The sequence below is a fragment of the Anoplopoma fimbria genome, chromosome 12 (genome assembly GCF_027596085.1).
Source record: "Anoplopoma fimbria isolate UVic2021 breed Golden Eagle Sablefish chromosome 12, Afim_UVic_2022, whole genome shotgun sequence".
In the NCBI taxonomy this organism is placed as follows: Eukaryota; Metazoa; Chordata; class Actinopteri; order Perciformes; family Anoplopomatidae; genus Anoplopoma; species Anoplopoma fimbria.
In genome coordinates, this window is record NC_072460.1 from 1,518,651 (window position 1) to 1,539,550 (window position 20,900).

Sequence of the window (20,900 nt, forward strand, 5' to 3'; positions counted from 1 at the left end):
ATCTAATTGTTGTGAATCTATCAATTTTTTCACAGGAATACACGTCTGGAGGCAACTGCTGAAATTGTTGGTTTGGATTGCTGTCAAATTGGCACTGACAAGCCTTGCTTTGTAATTGTTCCCAGCTACATTTATGTCTGTACCAAAGGTCATGCCAATCGATCTAGCATTTGTTCAGATATTTCAGTCTAGACCAAGGTGGCAAACTGACCGACCGACACTGCCCGACAAGAGTCAAGAAAACATGTAGCAGCTCTGAAGGTAAGCAAACTCTCCTAGTACTGATCATGTGTGGAGCCAGGTTGGTGAAGAGAAACTAAAATTACCTTTCTGTACACAAACCAAAATCTAAATGTTTCTGTCTAAGTATCTGTGATAAACATGTGAAAAGATGAATGGCGACTAATCAGCAATAAGTTTCCATTGCTCACATACCAAAACAAAAATAGCATTTTGTAAAAATCTTCTCCTAGCCTTTTCATCATGGCCTCAAAGGGTAAATTGACACAAATTAGTTAAAAAATGTATTTATCGAATGGGATCTAGTTTGCGAGGCTAGATCTTATGTTTTGGTTATACAAATGAAAGTCTGTACAAGATACTGTAGGTATGGTATCACATCTATACTACTTACAGTAGAGGCTTGTAAGATGCAGTGAGGAAAGAATGTCTCATTCCTAACAAAATACAGCGCTGCAATAAACTAATTTATTTTTAATGCATAGTTTTCTGTTTTTCTGTGATATCCTGTTTCTCAAACTGGGGCTCAGTCCAATAATTTCCTCAAGGAGATTCCTATCCATGATTCCAAAGTGAAGCCCGGCAGTAAATTAAATATAAAGCCACAGTTGCACATAGTTGACCAGAGACAGTCAAGTTTCAAAAGTAGCGTGCGTGGATAATATTATAAACAAACAGCAGAAAACAATGATGTACTGCTGACCCCTCGATACCACCACAAGGGTTTGGAAACTGTTAATCAACTGAAGGGAAGGTTTGTTATGCAGCTCGATTGGAACGCATCTTTCACCCAGAAGAGTGCTCAGCAGAACATACCAGTTGTTGAACATCAAATGGGAAAGTACTATACGTGGTCACTTTGGCAGGGGTGGATGGTGGTTTGGTGTTGTATGGTATGTTACATTTTGGAGTGAACAAAGTGATGGACAGTGTGCCTTTGAAACAACGTCACTGGAATGTAATGAATCCCTGTAAAATAACTGTGCAAGGATTTGTGTCCAAAACTTTGTGTGCATATGCGGCTTAAAAAAGAAACGTTTATTATGTGAGCTGTTACATTGTTTAAAAGCACAAAGCCTCATGACTCAACAGTAAAAACAGTAAAATGTAAAAAAAAGCTAATAGAAAAATTTGGCTTTTAGACTAATTCTAATTTGCCCTTCAGAGGATAGGATCATTTTCACGCTTGTGCGCAAAAAAGTGATGTTTGTTGATGGGTTTTCAACAATGATGACAATACATAAATAATCCAAATAAGAACCTTGTGTTTTTGTAAATTTAGATGTTGTATCTAGTGTATATACGTGATTCTGTGTGGTTCAGTATCTGTGTACATTTTTTTATTGGTACAATAAACCACAAAACACAAACATACTCAATTGAAAGCAGACCTTTATACATATATACAAGAACAAAAAAAGTCTGGGCACATGAGAGGAGATCAGTTGGAGACAATTTTATTCTGTCTGCACAGAAGTCGTTCAGGATAATCACAAGAGACGAATATTGACACCGAGATGTAATTACAGTAAAAAAGAGTAAAACACAAGAGGCCGTTGTAATGAACGAGGAGCAGCTCATCACCAATGCCTGAGGGAAACACAATGGACGCAATGCTTCGCCATGAAAATGTCTTGGTGTGGTGTTGGACACACATATACAGACATTGCACGCTCATATGCACACAGCATTCACAAGCCAGAGACCCTACGAGCTTTATTATTTTCATATTCTTTAAGTTGTTGAATTTATGTGAGAGCCGGGACCAAAAAGAAACTCTTACTCAGGCAGCATGCTCTAAATGAAATCAAATTTGGCATCTTCTCAAAAGCAAAATTTGCTTTAAGCCCGAAAACAAGCGTCACATTTGGCGATGTTTGCCTAATGGGAACGTCTGGCTCGCAGAATGTGTCAACATTTTTGCACAGCCTGCTTTTTTCATTTGCCAACACAATGGTGCCTGAAAGCTGGTCAGTCACGTGGCATATAGAGAACTGTAATCTGTGAGTCTCTCCTTCCTAGCCTCCGCCATTGTGTATGACGAGCTAGCTGCTGCTGGCGCTCGCTTCGCTGACATGAGAATATCATCAATCTATTCATCTTAAACTATATTTCCCAGAATGTTAAACTATTCCATGAGGCTAGCTTTGTATTTACAGCTGAACTGGACGGTACAATAGCTAGTGTAGTCCTCAACATTTGAACGAAGACATTATTCTGTTATTATTACGGTGCTTCCTTTAGGCTTTCTCTATTAGCTAATGGCTAGGACTTGATAGGATAACAAAGTACCTTCCATTATCTTGGTTAAAGTAACACAGTATTCATGTTTTATTACACTAGCCCTTTATCTTGAATGGAAAACACCAGTATCATGTTTTTCAGAAAAGCTGCTATCTAGGAGCTCGTTTAGCTAAAGATGCTAGTGTACAGCAGAAGCTAGCAAGGAGGGAGTTTTGAGGGGGACGCTGATTCTCGGTACTTAATTGTGTTTACTTGTGTACTTTAAATGTTGAGGTTCAAGATATGACAACAAAAATGTAACAATGATTATTGTGTTAGCATTCAGCAGCCCAGTCAGTGTGCCAGTGGCTATTTGTCATACCGTATGTTTGCGTGTCGTAACCTAAAGGTCATATTTGACAGCAGTTTGAGAACAGACCAAATCCTGATTTCATTTGGATCATACTGCCAGCGTCTCACTCCCCCTCACACCCTTTCCTTTCTGAGGCGTGGCTGTACCAAACACTTGTATCCTTTCAACATTCAACACACTCCCATAAAAACTCTCTCTCTCTTTACTCAAACACACATTCAGATGTAGCTCAGCGCTGGTTAGCTCTTTCATGTGGCCAAAGCCAAGGAGCCAAGCCCATGTTCATTTTCTGCGGGCTCTCTGCTCTGTATCGGTCTGGTTTATTTTTCTTACGGCATCAAAAGTGTCCACGATCCATTGCTGAGTTTGGTAGATTTACTGGCTTGGCCTCTGAACCTTAGATTCAACTCTTCTCACTGTGATCCCACTCATCTCAAACACACAAAGATGGATAATGTACAAGCACATACACCCAGAAATGCAGAAATATATACAACCAGCAATGCAAAGGGATTTGGATCCTACAAGACCCAGCAGGGTGTATTTACTCTACTTTATCTAAACTTGCATGTTCAGCAACATCATTGTGGAATGAAATGAAATATCTGAAATATGAGAGACTGTTATTATTGGCCAAATCCATGCATGTAAATGCATCGTCCAGTAAACCATATAAAATAAACTTAAGTTTTAATTTAGAGAGTCTATCTGGCTTTCTCCTTCCCCCTGTCCATTATCTGTGTAAACTACAGCACTGTTGGCTCTCAAAAAATAACAATGATTGCTGGCAGGACTGATCTAAATTTCAAAAGGTGGGAGTGGGAAGGTGCATCAACAGAAGTTGTTAACATTTGGAAATCTTGAAAAACAAAAAAAAGAAAGGAAAGTACTGTGCAGACTTCATGTTTGGGGACACAAAAATACAGTACATACATACAAAGACAAATCAACACAAACGTTAAATAAGATCCAGTTTGTGAGACATCAAGGTTGAATTGGTGATTTTGGGAGCTTGAGGTATTCCCCAAAAAACTCCCAACTCCTGAAACAAGCAGTTTCACTCCAGACTAAACAATAAATATCACTGAGAATAAAGTCAAATAGAAGTGGAACAAGTTCAGTTGATTTAACATTAAGAGCAAATCACAATTTACTGCCTTGCAAAGTCACTGAAGTCCCACACGCCAGAGTCCACTTGACGCCAGTCCTGTTAAGCACTTTCTCAAGTTCCAACGTTGTACTAAAGGCTTCTTTATTATACATCGGGCCTGCCTCATAATTTACAGCCAGATGTCATTACCACTAAAAGTCACCAATGGCCCATTTAGGGTGGTGAACCGTAGGTTGAAAAACATGCATGATCTGTACAGGTTCAGTTCATACTTCAGGCCTCTTGTCCATGTCTAAAGCATCTTGATATTCTACACAGTTAAGTAGTTTGTTTTAACAGACATGATCAAAGTTAAAGTAAAATAATTGTCTGTCCAATACACACAGAGGCTCTAAAACTTCAGTCTCCACTTGCAAGAAATATGATTTGAAATACTACCAATTCAAATATCTGTGTTTTTCCAAAAATGTCGTAATGTAGTAATCAATAAAACTATTTAAACAGATTCAATAATGAATGTCAGGAAGAAGACAGAGGAGAGGCTTGATTGTACCTCATCTAATAGCAGCTAAACATTTCTTTTCCCAGAAACTTATGACGCAAAAACTGAAGTTTTTATTAGTGTTGATGCGCAGATGTTTCTTTTTTTCTACCTAACAATAAACATTAATTCCTAAATCTGTACACCGTTCTTATGTAGGACTTCAGGCAAACTAAACCAACCCAGACAAGGAATATTTCCGACCTTATATAACACACCAGATCCTCTGTGTCTTCATTTCTGTTCCTAAACATATACTAGGCTCTCTGTTACTTTTTCAGTTCCAGATTTGTCTGTGTACATTACCAGCTAACATTTCTGAACCTTGAGGAGAATATAATGGAAACATCTCCTGCAGTGTGTCAGTACGCTGCAACATCCTGGGAAAGTAGATCTGTAACCTCATCAAAGCTGTCGCTCTGCTTCTCTCTGCCTTTCATCTCTGTGGTCATGGTCAGTCATTTTGCATTCAGAGACCACCAATCTGAATAAACCAGCAAAACTCACACAGTTGGTGGAAGTGTTGGCATATATCCATTAGGGGAGAAGGAAGTATACTACTCATCAGTGCTATTACTGCTATTCACAACCTAAAGTTAACAATTATCTTCTCAAATCCCTTAAACTTTCACTGATTATTTTCCAAAAAACACTCTCTTTTATCTTCTCCTATAAGTCTTAGTTTAGCTGTTATGCTGAAAACACTAACTGTTTTACTCTGCTGATGTGTTCAAGGATACTCCGAAAGTGAACTGCAGCCATGTTTTCTTGTTCGTCTTTTGCTTTGACCTTCCACTGAATCAATCAAAATCTTTTGAGCAGTCAATTCTATAAAAGCGAAAGACTGGCTGTGCGGTTTGCATCTGCGATAACATACCTCTGAATTCTGAAGCATTTTGGATGTTTCTATAAGAAGGTTTTCAAAGCGTACTGGATTTAATGGAAACCAGTGTCTGCCTGGAAGATACGAAATCAATCTAAACACATCTGTTCTGCTTTAGAGAATAATTGGCAGTGTGTTTTATAATCAATGGGCAAAAACAGGCAAAGCCGCCAGTATGGTCCTTTATGGCAGCACTAATTTCAGAGGGGTTGGATGATTTTTCAAATGCTGAATATCTACCTTCAAATTTTCTTTTTCTTTCTCTAGAAACTCGAAATCCAAAGTATCCTTCCGCATGTCCTTGTCACGACACCGTGACAGTTAAACTGAGTGATCTTGACATGCCGTTCATTCTGCATTCAACATACTACGCAGCCGAAGGTGTTCGACTTGTTATTCACAAGTCTTTTGTCTTTTTTGTTCACGTCCTCCTGTACATACTTCAGTTTGTTTATGTGTAGCTTAGTTTGAAAGTCTCTCACTATAATGAAAGGATGCCTTTTTTGTTTGTAGATAAGTGCATGCGCATGTCATAGTCTCTGTACATACAGTATGTGTGTGTCTCAGTGTATAAGTTAAGTGTGTGTGCGTGTACATGTGTGTGTCTTAATGTGGACGTTAACATAAATGTGTGTGTGGGTGTGTGTGTTTAAGTCACTGAAAATTTGCCCTCCTGTTCCGCGACACATTCAAGCGCTCCTCGGTGCCCTCAGCTGTGGCTTGCTCCTGCTCTTCCTCCCTGCTGCTCTTCCTCCTCCCCCTCCTCCTCTTCCTCCCCCGTGCTTGTGCCTCTCCACCTTCTCTTTCTCCTTGTTAGGCTCCACCATGATATCACCATGGCGACGGTGGTTGCGTGGGGGGCGGTATCCTAGGGCCCTGCAGTGCTGGCCGAGGTTTCCAGGGTGAATCAGCGCCATCACGTCCTCGTACCAGGGCTGAGATCCTGCGCTCTGATAAGACGGGGCGGACCAGGAAGCAAGTAGGCGATTGGCTGAGGGGCTCCAGACAGCGAGGCGGACAGTGACGGCGTTCCAGTGGTAGCCGTGCTCCTCCACCTGGCAGTGGTAGACGCCACCATGAGACAGCTCAGCTTGACGAATCAGAACACCCCGCTCGATCACCACTAGCTGGTCACCTGTTACCACCTGGAGAGAGAAAGAAAGAGAGAGAGAGCTCACATGTATGCTAGGTACTTATGTTTTTGTGTATTTGGCATGTGTCATGTGTCATGTCTAATGTCAAAAATGAGTGATGAGAGGCTTGTCTATGACACTGATGCCCAAAACAAAAGTTATACACTTGCAAGGTACTCTGCTCGGTCTTTTGAATTTATTTGCAGTCGCTGTATTTGAAGAAAGTGATGCTACATGCATTCTTAGATAATAAAGTAGATGTGTGGTAATGGAAAACTTGAGAGAATACTGGACAAGTTTGTCCTCCAGTATTTATGTTCTTAAAAAAAATAAAATGAGAACATAAATGAAAGTATTTGAGTAAAATGTGTGTGTGTGTGTGTGTGTGTGTGTGTGTGTGTGTGTGTGTGTGTGTGTGTGTGTGTGTGTGTGTGTGTGTGTGTGTGTGTGTGTGTGTGTGTGTATGGGAGGGTACCTGGTTGAGTTCAGGACTGTTCTCTCCAGCCTGTTTGTACCAGGTAACGGCAGCGTGTCTGGATCGGGGCAGACACTCCAGGTAGGTGCTGTTGCCCTCGGCAACCACCATCGTCCTCTGTTCTGCCTCCACCTGCAGCCCCGCTAAGTGACAACGAGATAAAGATGTGACTGGTTAGAGACCTGTTTTTTGTTCCATTATAATTCTGTTATCTTCATTTTGTTTAGCAGAGAACTGCTTTTATCACTACTATATTTCTGCCTATTTGACAAAATACATTTACATTGCATTTATTTTCAGTGTGTGTTGGAGTTTATCTGGAAGTTCTAAGGATGGAGGGGGGTGGTTTGATGTGCAGATTGTAAAGCTACCTGATCATATATATTAAATAATAAATGTGTTATTTTGGGCCATATAAATAAATCTGACTCCTGTTACTAGTTTAATCTAAATGTATCTTACTGTAACACAGGCATTATAACTGCAAAGCTCAACAATTACCTGCCAAAGGTTACACCACTGTGACTGTATGATTGATGAATGAACCAATACTAAAACATAAATGATCTCCTTACCTCCCTGTCTGACACACTGAGTAAGTGGATCCTCATCCTCCCCTAAGTGACGAGCGTTCCTTCTGTGGAGAAGAAGTCATCAAATTACAGAAACAAAGAATTACAACCTGCTTATCACCCAAGAAGCTGCAATGTCCATTACACCCTGCAATGTGCAAGTGTTTGGCTTGACAAACAAAACACTGACAATACAGACATATTAATAATAAGGTCAAATCCACTTGGGAGAATCTATAATTTTGGCTGATGGTGGGACTATAGGAAAAGGAAGGGCGTCACCATAAACATCTGCAAGTTTATTTAAAATATATCTATTTGTCATGATTTGCAAGGGTTTTGGTCAAAAGGACATTTTTGTTTTTATTTAATCAGAAAGATTTGAGTTCAGAAGTTATTTGAGCCACATCAACATTTCAACAAATGTGGTTTAGATTCGTTTTGAGAAAATTGATTCGATGTGTTTTTCCTTTGCTATTCAGTCATTAGTGTTGTTTGGATGAACACATCTAATTCGGCATGCCTACCTGCGTACGGTGGGCATGTAGGGGCTGCAGGCGTGTCCGTCCCAGGTGCAGTAGGGATCTCTGGCTAGGCAGCACTCAGCACATGCCTGACCGTACAGCTCACACTGGTATAGCGCCAGCTGGGACACACCCTCCCTGGAGCCCACAAACAACCACTGCTGGAGGAGGAGGAAATGAGGAGGCAGAGTAAAAAAATGGTAAGGGAAGAGGAAGAGTCATAATGAAGGAGGCTATCTATTTGCTCCACAACAACAGTGAGACACATTGACAGTCAACCACTAAAGCAGATACGTCTTCACTCTCTGATTCACACATGCAACACACACTGTAGCAATTTCACTGTGTGGTCACAGGGAGTGAGTGTGTGTGTGTGCGTGTCTGTGTGTGTAGGTGTGTGTGTGTGTGTGTGTGTGAGTGTGTGTGAGACAAAGACAGAAAGCGATACATGGTGATGCTTTTTATAAACTTGATTTGTGTGTACCAGCTTCAGATTTTTATTTCATGAAACCTAGACTACTTTAATAATGCAAAGTGTATGTGTGTGTGTGTGTGTGTGTGTGTGTGTGTGTGTGTGTGTGTGTGTGTGTGTGTGTGTGTGTGTGTGTGTGTGTGTGTGTGTGTGACATATTTTCATTACTGCACCGACTGAGGTAGGGTAACCATAGCAACTGGTGATGAAGCTGTCCTTGGAGATACAAGGTGGAGAGATGAGTGATAAGTGTGATGTTGTGCTCGTTCGTGTGTGTGTAGGGGAGTTTGAAAGTTTGAAAGTGAGTTTCTGTTTCTCTCTCTCATCTGTTACCTTTTTCTTTGAGAGTGTCATGGCTGTCACAGGTGATTTGTGCTGTGAGAAACAGAGAGAAGAAATCAAGTTTAAAATTGATACAAACTAAATAAAGGAATTGTTGCACTAGATAGACAGACAGACAGCTAGATAAAAGAAACGGTCAACTAACATATTGAACTAATTGTTAAGGAAAAACAATTGGAATTTGTCTGAAACTCTTTGGGTTATGCTGAAAACCACAATAATTGTAAACAGTGTAAAATAATTTAGAGAACTCATCTCATAGTCTGGTCATCTTTAAAGGGGTTACACAAAGCACAGAGCAGAAACAACAAACTCAAACTTGACTCAGACAAAGAATCTCAACAACATCTGTAAAGAGTTTTTACTTGAACTTGAGCCTCTAGTGGAATTAATATGGAGTCTTTTACAGTCTGACATGATGTTACATTATGTTCGGCTGTAGTAGTTATGCAAAGTGCATTTTGGATCAAAGACTTTGCTACTTTTAATGTGAATGGTAAACAGTACATGTCTTTGTGTTAGGAACATGGCTGGGGAAACACAATATACAGCACAATAGGAGATTTGATAATGCTATTTCCTCTATGTATTTACATTTAAAGGGGTATACCAGTGTTTCTGCCAGTTGAATCTTTTTAAATATTGCATGCATGACATAATTGATGACAATTTACAATGTCAGCAGTGCATGCTGTAGTGCTCCAGATTGTTTAAGCTACTGGTTTCCATTCATTTCAATATTGTATGAACAGTAGGCAGACCGTTTAAACTCACAGTACACAATAGTCAATAATATATAATAAATATGGTCAAACATGAAAAAATCCTTGGTATGTAGATTACAATGTGTTTTTGTACACAAAGAGTTTGCTGTACCTTAAAGACCTGCAGCTGTTCCAGAGTGACCTCCTGACTCTGCCCGTGTTCTCTGGGCAAATGGATGGCCTTCAGCACAAGGCCTGAGTCTGCAGAATTAAAAAAATAAACGTTTATTGCGAGAAAACCCCCCAAAATGGGTTAAAATGCAAAGCACACAATCCTACAAGCTAAAACTTAAAGAAAATGTGCAGTGCACATTATCTACCTGTGCCGATGAACAGGACATCATAGGTGCTGTCCACGGCCTCCACTCTGTCCACAAGCAGTTTGCTGAATTTATAGTGAACACCCACTCTGACCAGTAGGGGGCGCTCTCCCAGCGGCAGCACATTTTCCTAAAACAGTGTGACAATTGTGTCATGTTTATGAACAATTCGATTCATTTCTTGTTTTTTTGTTTAAGCATGTTCATCAGCGTTGGACTGTTGGCTTCTTTAATTTCTTTATCTCACTTAAGAACTAGGACAAAAATAGAGCTAAAGTATGCTTGACCCTACCCTAAGATAGACTACAGTCTAATTAATTAGATTGGTGTAATTTTAAAAAGTGAAATATCAGCTGAACCTGCAGCAGCGGGTGAGTCCTGCTGAAGAAGATGACGTCGTCAGGATATTCTCTGGTAGAGCTGTAACTTCCATACGTGCTGCTGGGGCACTGAATGAGAGAGAGAAAGGGGAGGAATAAAGAAATAGAGAGGAAAGAAAAGGATCTGAATGTCTGGAAGAGACTGAATGTAATTCAATTCAACTTCAAAACAGTTGTCTGAGTAACTCACAGTTCCTGGTCGCGGGTAAGGCACCTTGCCTGTGAACTCGGCCCACTTATACTGAGGTCCCTCCTTATGAAGGAAGTTTCCCTTGAAAGCTCGAACCACATCTTCCATTCGGTAGACGCACACTGCTGAGCCGTTCAGGATATCACTATGAATAGACCAGAAAGAAAGGAGAGTCTCATTCATCACAGACTCAGAAAGTCTTTCCATCCGTTATTCCTCCGGCGTGCTTGAATCAAAACATAACCTGAGGATGTCTTTGATGAGCTGCAATGGTCTTAAAGCAGTAAATAAAATAAGAAAGTGATGTGCTGTATGCATGTACAGTATAAAGAGATGTGAGTCATTGTGGCTTTTCAGCTTAAATGCATAAATTCACTGAATGTAGTCCAACCCAAAGTCCAGCTTGGATGAATTTGCTGGTTTCAGCACATCAGTCCCCCCACCACAACACATCCCAGCCACTGCAGTTAAGATCGTGGTCAAGATTTAGGCTGACTGTATCTGAATTACAGATTCCTGTTGAGTTTGACGAGCAAAGCTCCTAGAAACAAAATTGATAGAAATGCAATGTTGTGATGCATCAGGGTGGTTTCCTGCAGCTCAGATGGATAACACACGCAAATGTTTGGTATACATTTTCTCATGAGGGAAGTTCTCTTTTCTCCACTAAGGTCAGAGGTCACACATCCCAGCTACAGTGACTCTTACCTAGAAATAGGTAAGAGTCACTGTAGCTGGGATGGAGTTCAGTGTGATGCTAAATGGCACTCCAGAAAAGGATAAATTCCCTCAACATGAGCTTAAAACCCCGTTACCCTGGGTGAATTTGTATGTGAAGTGAATTGATAAAGGAAAGCCACCAGAAAACCAATCAGAAAACACTGAACTCCTGCAGCAAGATGCTTCAATTGTTATTAATAGAAATATCATTACTGGTGTCCGAGATGGCATAAATGATGGGTGAGAATCCAAACATGTGGACAGGAATAGTTCAAGAATTCAGCTGCTAAATCAAAATTTCAATTCCTCACATTTTTCAATTTTGTTTTATTAATTTGACCAGTCTTAGATGACATGCCTTAACAAACAAACATATGAAAGGATGTATATATGAATAAGCAAATCATTTAATAAATGAACATGAATGACTGAATGTAAACAAATTAGCAAATCAACAAATTAATGAACACCTGCTTCTCCAAAACACCACTGTACCAAAAAATCTCTCTATCTATAATATATCTCTATATTGGTTGTGATAGGATGGATAATTGAATTAGGAAATGATCAAATGAAAGACTAAATGATAGAAGCAACTAGAAGCGGACAGATCCACAGCCTATGCTCTCCACTTCATCACACGGGACAAAAAAGCCTGTGTGTGCATTCATGAGTGAACCAGTGAGAGAAGTTTCCATTCAGAGGGAATGACCTTTCTGCTCCCAGCAGTTCTGTGGTTGGGACCCCACCCTGGGTGATGCTTTAGATTTCTGTGTGTTCCCCACTGAGACTCCAGACACTTTCCAAAACCCAGAACCAGACCTACTCCCTGCTCCGCCATGCCAAATGTCGTCATACATCTGCTGCTACTGTACAGCTCTGCCGTCCGCCTCGGAAACTGGGTTATTTTCAGAGCATGTGGTGCCGTCGGCAAGTTTGGAGGAAATGAGAAACTGCAGTTTGTTGCGCACTTGGCCATTTGTTCTGGCTTGTCCTCACTTTATCTTTCCCCCGACTTTACTACAGCCAGTGCTTATGTTTTAGTATATTATGTGTGCTCCCGACTACGAATTTACAGAGTCGAATCTGATTGGTCAAGTCTTGACTATAGTTGACTGATTGTTGAATCATGTCTTTATTTCCCTTGCTCATTGATCCCCATTATTCCCTACCAATTGAAATGTTAGGTGTTGTTACGTACCTGCCCTCTGCTCTCTCTGCTCTGTCCTGGTTGTCCACACAGGTGCCGCCCTTTTCCCTGCCTAGCAGCTGTTCTCAATCCATAATCAGGGGCCATGGTGGTTAAGAGGCCGAGAGAAGCAAGCAGAGAGGTGCCAGTCGACCAAGTAGAAGCTGCTAACTGTGTGTGTCTAGTGTGACCTTGCGCTCTTCCTTGCTCAAGCTGTGTGGGCTTGTTTAGTGTATGATTTTGATGATCTTTGGAGTTTAAGTTCTTTAGAAATTATCGCTTTCCTTTTTAAGAAAGCATTTTGTTGTTAATTAATAAATTCCAATTTTTTGTTTACTCACGTTTTGCCCTTGATTCTTGTTCCCTGGGTTATTTTAAATTGTTACTCCCCTCATCCCCTGGACCTCAATAGGGGAACAGGTGTTTTATGCAAACTTCCACTATAGCTGACAATAAAAAAGTAAAACAATGACATTTCCAATTATTGGTGGTTTACACTGACTTTGAGATGGTTAAAATGATGTTTGTGACAGTGGTGTTACTCTTTTTCGACAAAAAAAACCACAAAGTCAGGTATCACAATCAGTATCTGGAAGGAAAAATGAATCGTAAAAATCTTTAGTCTTTAGTTGTCATTTCATAAAGCCCTAGTATTTAACCTAAAAGATACATTTTTCTGTCGTGGATTAATGAACAGGTTCCATGTCAGTGTTGGGAAAATGTAGCTATCCTAGTTCCTCATTTAAAAACGTACTGTACCTAACGCTGCTACTTTGGGACACCAGAAAGCAAAGTTGCCCAATGCAGCTTTTACGAAGAAGTTAGATTTTCAATCAGCTTTTGATTTTATTTCAAAATAACCAATTTTTTCCATGAATGTGATGAAATGAATGTAGTATAAATTTTGTCACATTTACACCTACGAGGCCTTTAGCAGGAAATTAAACGCCTTCTCTACCTTTTTCACTCTATTGAAATCTAGAGTTGTTTCCTTCCCACTCAAAGGAAGAAGGTGTTTGCTGTTCTGCACTGCTACACCAAAAAGCTGATATATGCAGGGGTTATTAATCAATACCAATGACTCTACTGTGAGCGAACTCTAAAGGAATGAAAACTCTCCACCCAGTGGAAATTAAAGACACTCCCAGTGCCTCCTACCCACCTTCATACTGCTACTTTTAACTCTTAAACAAGGGTGCACAGATTACAAATTGCCATTTCAAGTTACTTAAGTATATTCCCTTGTTTTCTGCTCTGCAGAGGCACATACCTAGAGGTGGTAAACAGGCCGTAGATGAGAGGGTTCTTCTTGTCTTTCGCCTGGAGGATAAAGATGTCTTCTGCATTGAGGGAACAAGGAAAGGAGGGCGTAATCAGGAAAAGGAGGGGAGGGAAGCAAAAAGGTAAAACGTTATTCAAGCCAGAGTGAAAACCATAACAGTGTCTGCACTAATGGAGATCTTTTTTAGTGTTGTACCTGCATGTGTGTTTGTGCAGCTATCAGTGTGACTGTGTGACTAATAGCGTCGGGCATGCTGGCAGCATGGCTGACTAGCTGCTTCCAATGAATCTGTAGCCATTAATAAACAGCCACAATGGGAGAGCAGAGCGCCACAGGAGAACACCTGCTGTCACACACACTAACACCACACCTCAGTCTTCATTCTCCGTTTTAAACACAGTGGATCACAACATCTGGTACATTTTTCTCACTCCGACTGCTGTGTCTCATACAGCGTTATCAGGTGGAGTGGGGGTTTTTGCTTTCTCCATCTGTTGGTCTTAAGACACCCGCATTTTTAAATGGTGTTATAACATTTGAGAAAATACACCGATTGGCCGATTGGCATTTGTTTACAAAATTCAATGGGGTGTGGGTATTCCTGACTTTTGGCTTACTCCTTTCCTTCCAGTTAATTGACACAAAACTAGTCCATAAATCCAGTCATCCTCACAATACACACTGAGTGGTCAAATAGATGCCCTATAATCACAGCACAGCTTAGTGTGACATATCTGACACTGCTGGTCCAACCTTGACAAATTGTGATGAATTTTAAAAGACATTTCACTACTGCATGGTCTCAAAATGTCAATCACGTTATCAACATTTTTGTCCCCATATTTCTAGTGTTGCTCATCGTTGTATAATTCAGTTGTCTGCTGTCAAAGCACAGTCAACTCCTTGCATTTCACTGTTTATTAAAATCACAATAAATCACAATCTTTTATTTTCTATTTTGCACTTGTCTTGTCTCAGATAAGAGTTGGGAATGTTTTCATCATCGTGGCAGAACAGAGTCCTTTGTTTTCTGTGTGGCATGCTGTGATATTCTATAAATACATGACTTAACTCGGCTCCCAGGGTACGGTGGGACAAATAACTTTAAAAGTCTTAGAAACTCTATAACGAGGTTTTACCCGGAAAGTACTCAGGTTGATGTTGAGATACAAAGAGTTTGGCGACCTTTGTAGCAACAATGGTTGAAACAGCATATTCACAACAAGGTTTGGATGTGCTCTACGTGTCTCTGCCTTTATCTTCAACTCCTTGTTTCCTCTCCTTCTCTACTCTCCTTTGCTCTCCTACGATGAGGCAAAGATGTTGTTGCGGTGACGGAGACAGCGAAGCATATCACTGTTCCCACATTCCTGACGTTCCTGCAACTTCAGATGGCCTCCATGGAACTACAGCCCTGCAGGAGCTCTATCTCATCTCATCATACACCCACACACACACACACACACACACACACACACACACACACACACCACACACACACACACACACACACACACACACACACACACACACACACACACACTTGCCACATACAGGGCAATACAAAGAGAAATAAGAGCACCTATGGACATATGCATGGACACACACACACACCAAATTGCAGGGACAAAAGCACAGAGTCGAACACATGCTGATACTGTACCTATAGACACACATACAATCAGCAGGCCCCTTGGGGCAGAGCTGAGAGGAATATAAATGGGTAGTCTGCAGCCTGCAGTGTACACCCTGCTCACTCCCTCCATTCCTTATTTAATGTATCACTCCTTCATTATTAAGTTTTCTTTAGCGCTTCTCCTGCTTTTAAATGACAAGCAGAGGTCTCATTTGTACAGTTATCTTTCTCTTTACTTCTGTTCCTTTCCTTTATTGCTCCATATTTATACTCACTGTATATCATCCCTCCATTTTTTTTTGCATTTCCAGCTAGGTCACATCTTGTAAAAAATCCCCTCCCTTTTCATCTCCTTTCTTCAAAAACGTTATCATATTTCCTTTATGGCAGTTTTGCTTTATTACTCTGGATGATATATATTACTCTTTGGTGAACCCTTTCATCCAAAGCGCGTCAAAGTTTTTTTTAAGGGAGGGATGAACCAGAGTCAAAAGAAGGGCATCATAGATTTACATCAAAACCTGAAGGACTGAGTTTTATAGCCACACAGCCAGCCTGTGGGTGTCATTACTGTACAGATGAAATACAGACTCCCTTGTCCGCATTGGGTCTGAAAAATCCTCCTGATAAATCCGTTTGTAAGTGCACCCAAATATGCACTCTAAACATCCAAATCACATCCACATAGGTGGTCAGAGAAATATTTGCCCACATTTGCAGTGAGTCTGCAGGTTGCAGAGTTGTGAAAATGGTAAATATACCTTCATGTGCAGAAGTGTAGAACAAGAAAACAAGGAACGAAGTTGATGCCACTTTAGACATATATATGTTACAGTAAACTGGGACCTAAGCTCACGCGAAGATTCAAGCAGGACAGACATGTTTACATTTAAAGAACACTTAATTCCCAGAATTGCATTACAGCTAAGTGAGACCTGATTTGATAACTTGCAGATCAAAAGACTTCTAGCCACGAAGGTAGTTGAGAAGCCCCTGAGTCGACACACATTTTGTCAGTTGAATCACTGCATTTTTTTATTGCTTTGCCATTGTAAACAGAGCAATGTAGAATATAAATATAAAAGTTTACAAACCAGGTGTTTCTTAATGACTAAACTACTAATCCAGAGGTGATGAAATCAGAGGGCAGCGTTACACAGAATACCGCGTATTAGGTATAATAAATGTAAACAAAGTGGACCAATCGACCGACTGACACTACCATGAATGCTGCCAGTATGGCAAATAAATACCTATCACTTGCTGGCAAGGGAAAGAGAAATCTAAATTTACTGTGTATGACAAGACGTTTTAAAGCCAGGTATAAAAGAGTAGCATGTGAGAGTTAATATACTCAGTTCAATATAGAAAAAGTACTGTGTAAACTTAATATAAACTTTGGTAAAGCCTGTAGGGAAAAACTCTGAATCCCTGCCTTCTGCTTGAAAGTGAGTCAGTGTCTCTTTCTTCTCAGCGCCTCACTGTGCTTTCAGTTTCACATTAAAACAAAGTTAAAATGGAAGAAGCAGCCAGAACAACATTTTTCTTTTTCAGACTTTGAACAAGACGTCTCAGTTATTTACAGCTCAGCTTGGCAGTAATTCACTCTTATCCATTTGTGACAAGTTCGAATCACGCCTGATTTAGTGCTGTTCCATCTCGCCTTATACATCTCCCGTCTGTTTGATTTATTTAAATGTAGTAACTTTAATGTCATTAATCTTTAACAGAAACACAATCAAAACACACAAACACATTCATTCCAAACATTGAGTGCAAGAAATTTGAAGCCAATCTGCTTCTGTCTGCAAGTTATCTGAACAGGTGAGTCAACGTGAACATTTGATCATGCTTCAAGTTGAAGCAGGAAGGAGTTATAAAATATGTAAAAAACAGCATTTTAATCATGTTAGTCAGTTGCATGAATCATCATCATGCCTTCTTTTTTTCACTTTTTAACCACATCTTCTTTCTCTTTCACTGTCAGACAGCTGGCCACCATCTTATACAAACAGTAATCTTGATCTGATCTGCTTTTCGTTTTTCACCCTCTGAATCATCTTCTCACCCTTTCTTTCTCTCCTTATCTTTGCATCCGGTGCTCAACCCTTGTCCCTTTCTGCTCAAATCCTCCTGGACTTCCCAGTATCCCTCTGGGTGTCTCTCATTCTCTTTGTTTCTAACTATCGCCGTCCCTCCCAGTCTCCACCCCTCCCTCCCTCTGGCTATTTCTCGATCCCTCGATCAAACCATCCATCTGTCTGTCTGGCCTATTATCTCCGGTGGATTGTTCTTGTGTCTTCTTCTCTAAACAAAAAGCTGCTGTGATCCCCTGAGGGAAGATAGTCTTGTCTAGCCCGTAGACCTGCAGCCTCAGCCCCTATCTTCCTCCTCCTCCTTCTCCTCCTCCTAATTGTTTGGCCATAGCCCCCCAGGCAAACACCCTTATCCTCCTTGTTTCTCTGCTGTTGTGTCATTCTCTCCCTCTCCGTTCAGCCACCCTGAATGCCAACATACACCTCCTCCCTTTCCTCCTTGTCATCTTTCTGACAACACTCCCTGTCTTCATTTCCTTCTCGCCATCTTACAGTAAATAGCCAATAAAAGCCCTGCCTCCATCTTGTCTAGTTCTTTAACCCCGTAAGCTATTGGCCTTATTCCTTCCGCCCCTGCACCTTTTCTCTCTGTGACACATTTTTACCCCACAATTTACTGTTATTATCCCAATCCTGATGTCTCTCTAGATTTTACCAATGATGTCCAGACTGAGATCTCTGTGGCTAATGTCACTGTCTGAATACCTTTTGTCTCATGCTATTTTTTTTCTGGATAAAGAGGTATTGGCCAGCAAATCTAAATGCTGGTCAATAACATTTATTACTATATATATACAATGTTCATTAGGCAATTGAATGGCCTCTACTTCCATTTTGCATCAATAATATGGCTTAACCAATCATTTACATTGAGTATGTTATTAATTCAAATATATCTCCTTTACATTGTACAATGTATAAAACTCTAACTTCTGGCACTGCCTCTCCTAAAGAAACATCTCCTCCATGTTGTCTGCTCCTCCCTGCCTTTTCACTCACTACACCACCTATTAACCCCATTCTTGTCCTACTCTCCTGCCTCCCTCCCACCAGCCCTCACACCCTTTTAGCTTCACTTCACCTCACTCACCCCCTCTGTGTCCTGCGAGACAAAAAAAATGCCTTTTGCCTGGGCTGTAGTATCTCCTGCTTCATAAAATCACCCTCCCCATCTCTCGGATTCTTCCCTCTAGTTTTGTCCTTCTCCTCCTTTTCTGTCTATCCATTTCTACCATTTCTTTTCATTTCACACTCCTTGCTATCAGCACCAATCTCTTACTCTGTTGATAGATATAAGATAAAAAAAAAGGTACTGCCAATGATCAGTGAGGACCTTTTTTTACCTTCAAAACATACTTTGTTCATTCCCTCTTATCCGGATTTCTGCACTAATTAGTCATCTTATTCCTCTTTGCATGGTTAATCTGTGACTTCCCTTGAGTCACTTTCAGGTCACTATACTCCATTTGTCATATTTATATTTTTTAACCTATAAAACATACTTCATCTTCTTCCTTTTCATTCTCTCCACCGTTTTAATTAGATGTAACAAGTCCCAGACTGCTCCAGTGACGTCTTTCCAAACATAAATACTCTTTCCTTCTTCATACTTTCCTGTTTGCTCCTCTCCCTCCTTCTATTCTATTCTAGCATTTGCAGTTGATGATGTAGTCACAAAGATTTGGGTGCTGTATTATGTCTGGAACATTGAATCTCTCACACAGACCGAAATGCCTAAAAAAAACTCAGTGTCTTTAGTGCCATAACATAACACTGAGTCAAGCGACAGAGGGCTATCCACCTCCAGCTTGAGAAACCTCATAGCATGACTATCCTTCATAACAACTACAACCACACAGCAGTAAACAGAAGAGAAGTTATTTCAGCTTGAATGGGCAGCAGGAGGAATGTCCATCCTCCATGAGATGGAAATCGCTAAATATAAAACAGTTCAATGAAAATTGACGTATAATTTCCCACAATAAATGATTTGCAGTGAGTCTCATGACAGTGAACTTCTACAACTCTAGATACAAAAACAACTGAACAATTAACTCAAAGCAATCCTGTGTAATTAGTCAGTCTATGGCGATCAAGGACCAGATGCTCTGTTCAAAACAAAGCCAACTGGGTTTGAGTATCTTAAATATGTGTGTCAACAACTACAACAATACATGAAAGGAACAACAGGTCACTATCAAAAGTCCTCCAAATTACTATAAACAACAAAATACGTCGCTTGTTACTTCCATTTAAAAGAGCCAAGCTGCATTATCTGACGGGTTGGGAGTTAGAACAAATTGGATCTGACGGTCCTAACATTAGTAAAACATAATTTGCAATTTGTCTGGCATCTTATAGCAACAGCGCCCAAGGCTCATGTATTACTATGAGACCCAGAGATTAAGTTTAGGATGGATTTGACCCAAATCTTTCACCTGTAAAAGCATTGTTATGGCACAGCTACAGCAACTACACACAAAGAGATAATAACACTAACGCTGTGTTTTTCTTATGTATTCTATAACTTGAAATGGTCGACCAACTTTAATTATTTCTATTACTTTCACACATGCAGACACACAAACACGGCCAGTTGATGTCCACTGCCCCGCTGCTATGAGGGACCTGCAGAAGAGCCAAGGCGTAGGGGATTTGTTGGTAGTGTGTGTGGTGGAGCATGGCATGAACAGAACACTGACAGCATTCTTAACCTGATCTGTTAATCTCCTGTTTATGGGTTTGTGGTTTTGTGTGAATGTGTGTGTCCTGCTGAAGTGTAGTAACAAGTCATTTGTATGCAACCTTGACAGATATGTAAAACATGGCCACAAGCATGCCGGTTAAAAATGTTATGCTCCTGACAAGTCAGAACTGTTTTGTGTACATAGACTAAATACAAAGATAAAAAGACTTCTCAGCACTATGGTATAATTTTTGCTTCACAATAAAAAAATGTATCTAATATTCCCTATATTTTCACTTCTGAGTACTATAGCATTGTTGCTTTGCTAGATTAATGCATTTGTCTCATGGTCCGCATATTTTCAGTACTTTGCTTTGCTATGTTTACTCAATGCTGTTTATTGGCATCTGTGGACTACTGTGTTGTCTTGCCTCCAAAGTGAGTGATTGTGGGTTTGACTCCCATTCGGGGTGATTGACAGTAGAGTGGCGCAGCGGAAAATCATTCATTGTATGTCAGTCCACACAAAAGATTTGAGGAACAACAGTACGTGATGCAAACAAAGACTCTTTGAATCAACAAATGCAGCCCCAGTGGCCTAATGGACAAGGCACTGGCCTCCTAAGCCAGGGATTGTGGGTTCAAGTCCGATCTGGGGTGATTAACAGCAGAGTGGCGCAGCGGAAGCGTGCTGGGCCCATAACCCAGAGGTCGATGGATCGAAACCATCCTCTGCTAGGTTATTTTT

General features: G+C 40.5%; 1 protein-coding gene and 1 non-coding gene across 2 annotated transcripts in view; one reads left to right on the forward strand and one right to left on the reverse strand.

The window, feature by feature from the left end:
• Window positions 1-4,481: 4,481 nt before the first annotated feature.
• sema3h (sema domain, immunoglobulin domain (Ig), short basic domain, secreted, (semaphorin) 3H) overlaps window positions 4,482-20,900 on the reverse strand; it is an 83,646-nt gene continuing 67,227 nt past the window's right edge. The window contains exons 9-18 of the mRNA XM_054609010.1: window positions 13,723-13,792; window positions 10,544-10,688; window positions 10,333-10,422; window positions 9,974-10,103; window positions 9,766-9,854; window positions 8,881-8,922; window positions 8,079-8,236; window positions 7,555-7,616; window positions 6,980-7,122; window positions 4,482-6,516 (exon numbers count right to left, since the gene is read on the reverse strand). Of these exons, the coding sequence (XP_054464985.1) occupies window positions 6,061-6,516; window positions 6,980-7,122; window positions 7,555-7,616; window positions 8,079-8,236; window positions 8,881-8,922; window positions 9,766-9,854; window positions 9,974-10,103; window positions 10,333-10,422; window positions 10,544-10,688; window positions 13,723-13,792 (1,385 nt within the window). The 3' untranslated portion in view covers window positions 4,482-6,060. The remainder of the gene's footprint in view (window positions 6,517-6,979; window positions 7,123-7,554; window positions 7,617-8,078; window positions 8,237-8,880; window positions 8,923-9,765; window positions 9,855-9,973; window positions 10,104-10,332; window positions 10,423-10,543; window positions 10,689-13,722; window positions 13,793-20,900) is intronic.
• On the forward strand, window positions 20,740-20,812 carry trnar-ccu (transfer RNA arginine (anticodon CCU)). The gene has a single exon. It is a non-coding gene; the product is annotated as a tRNA-Arg (tRNA).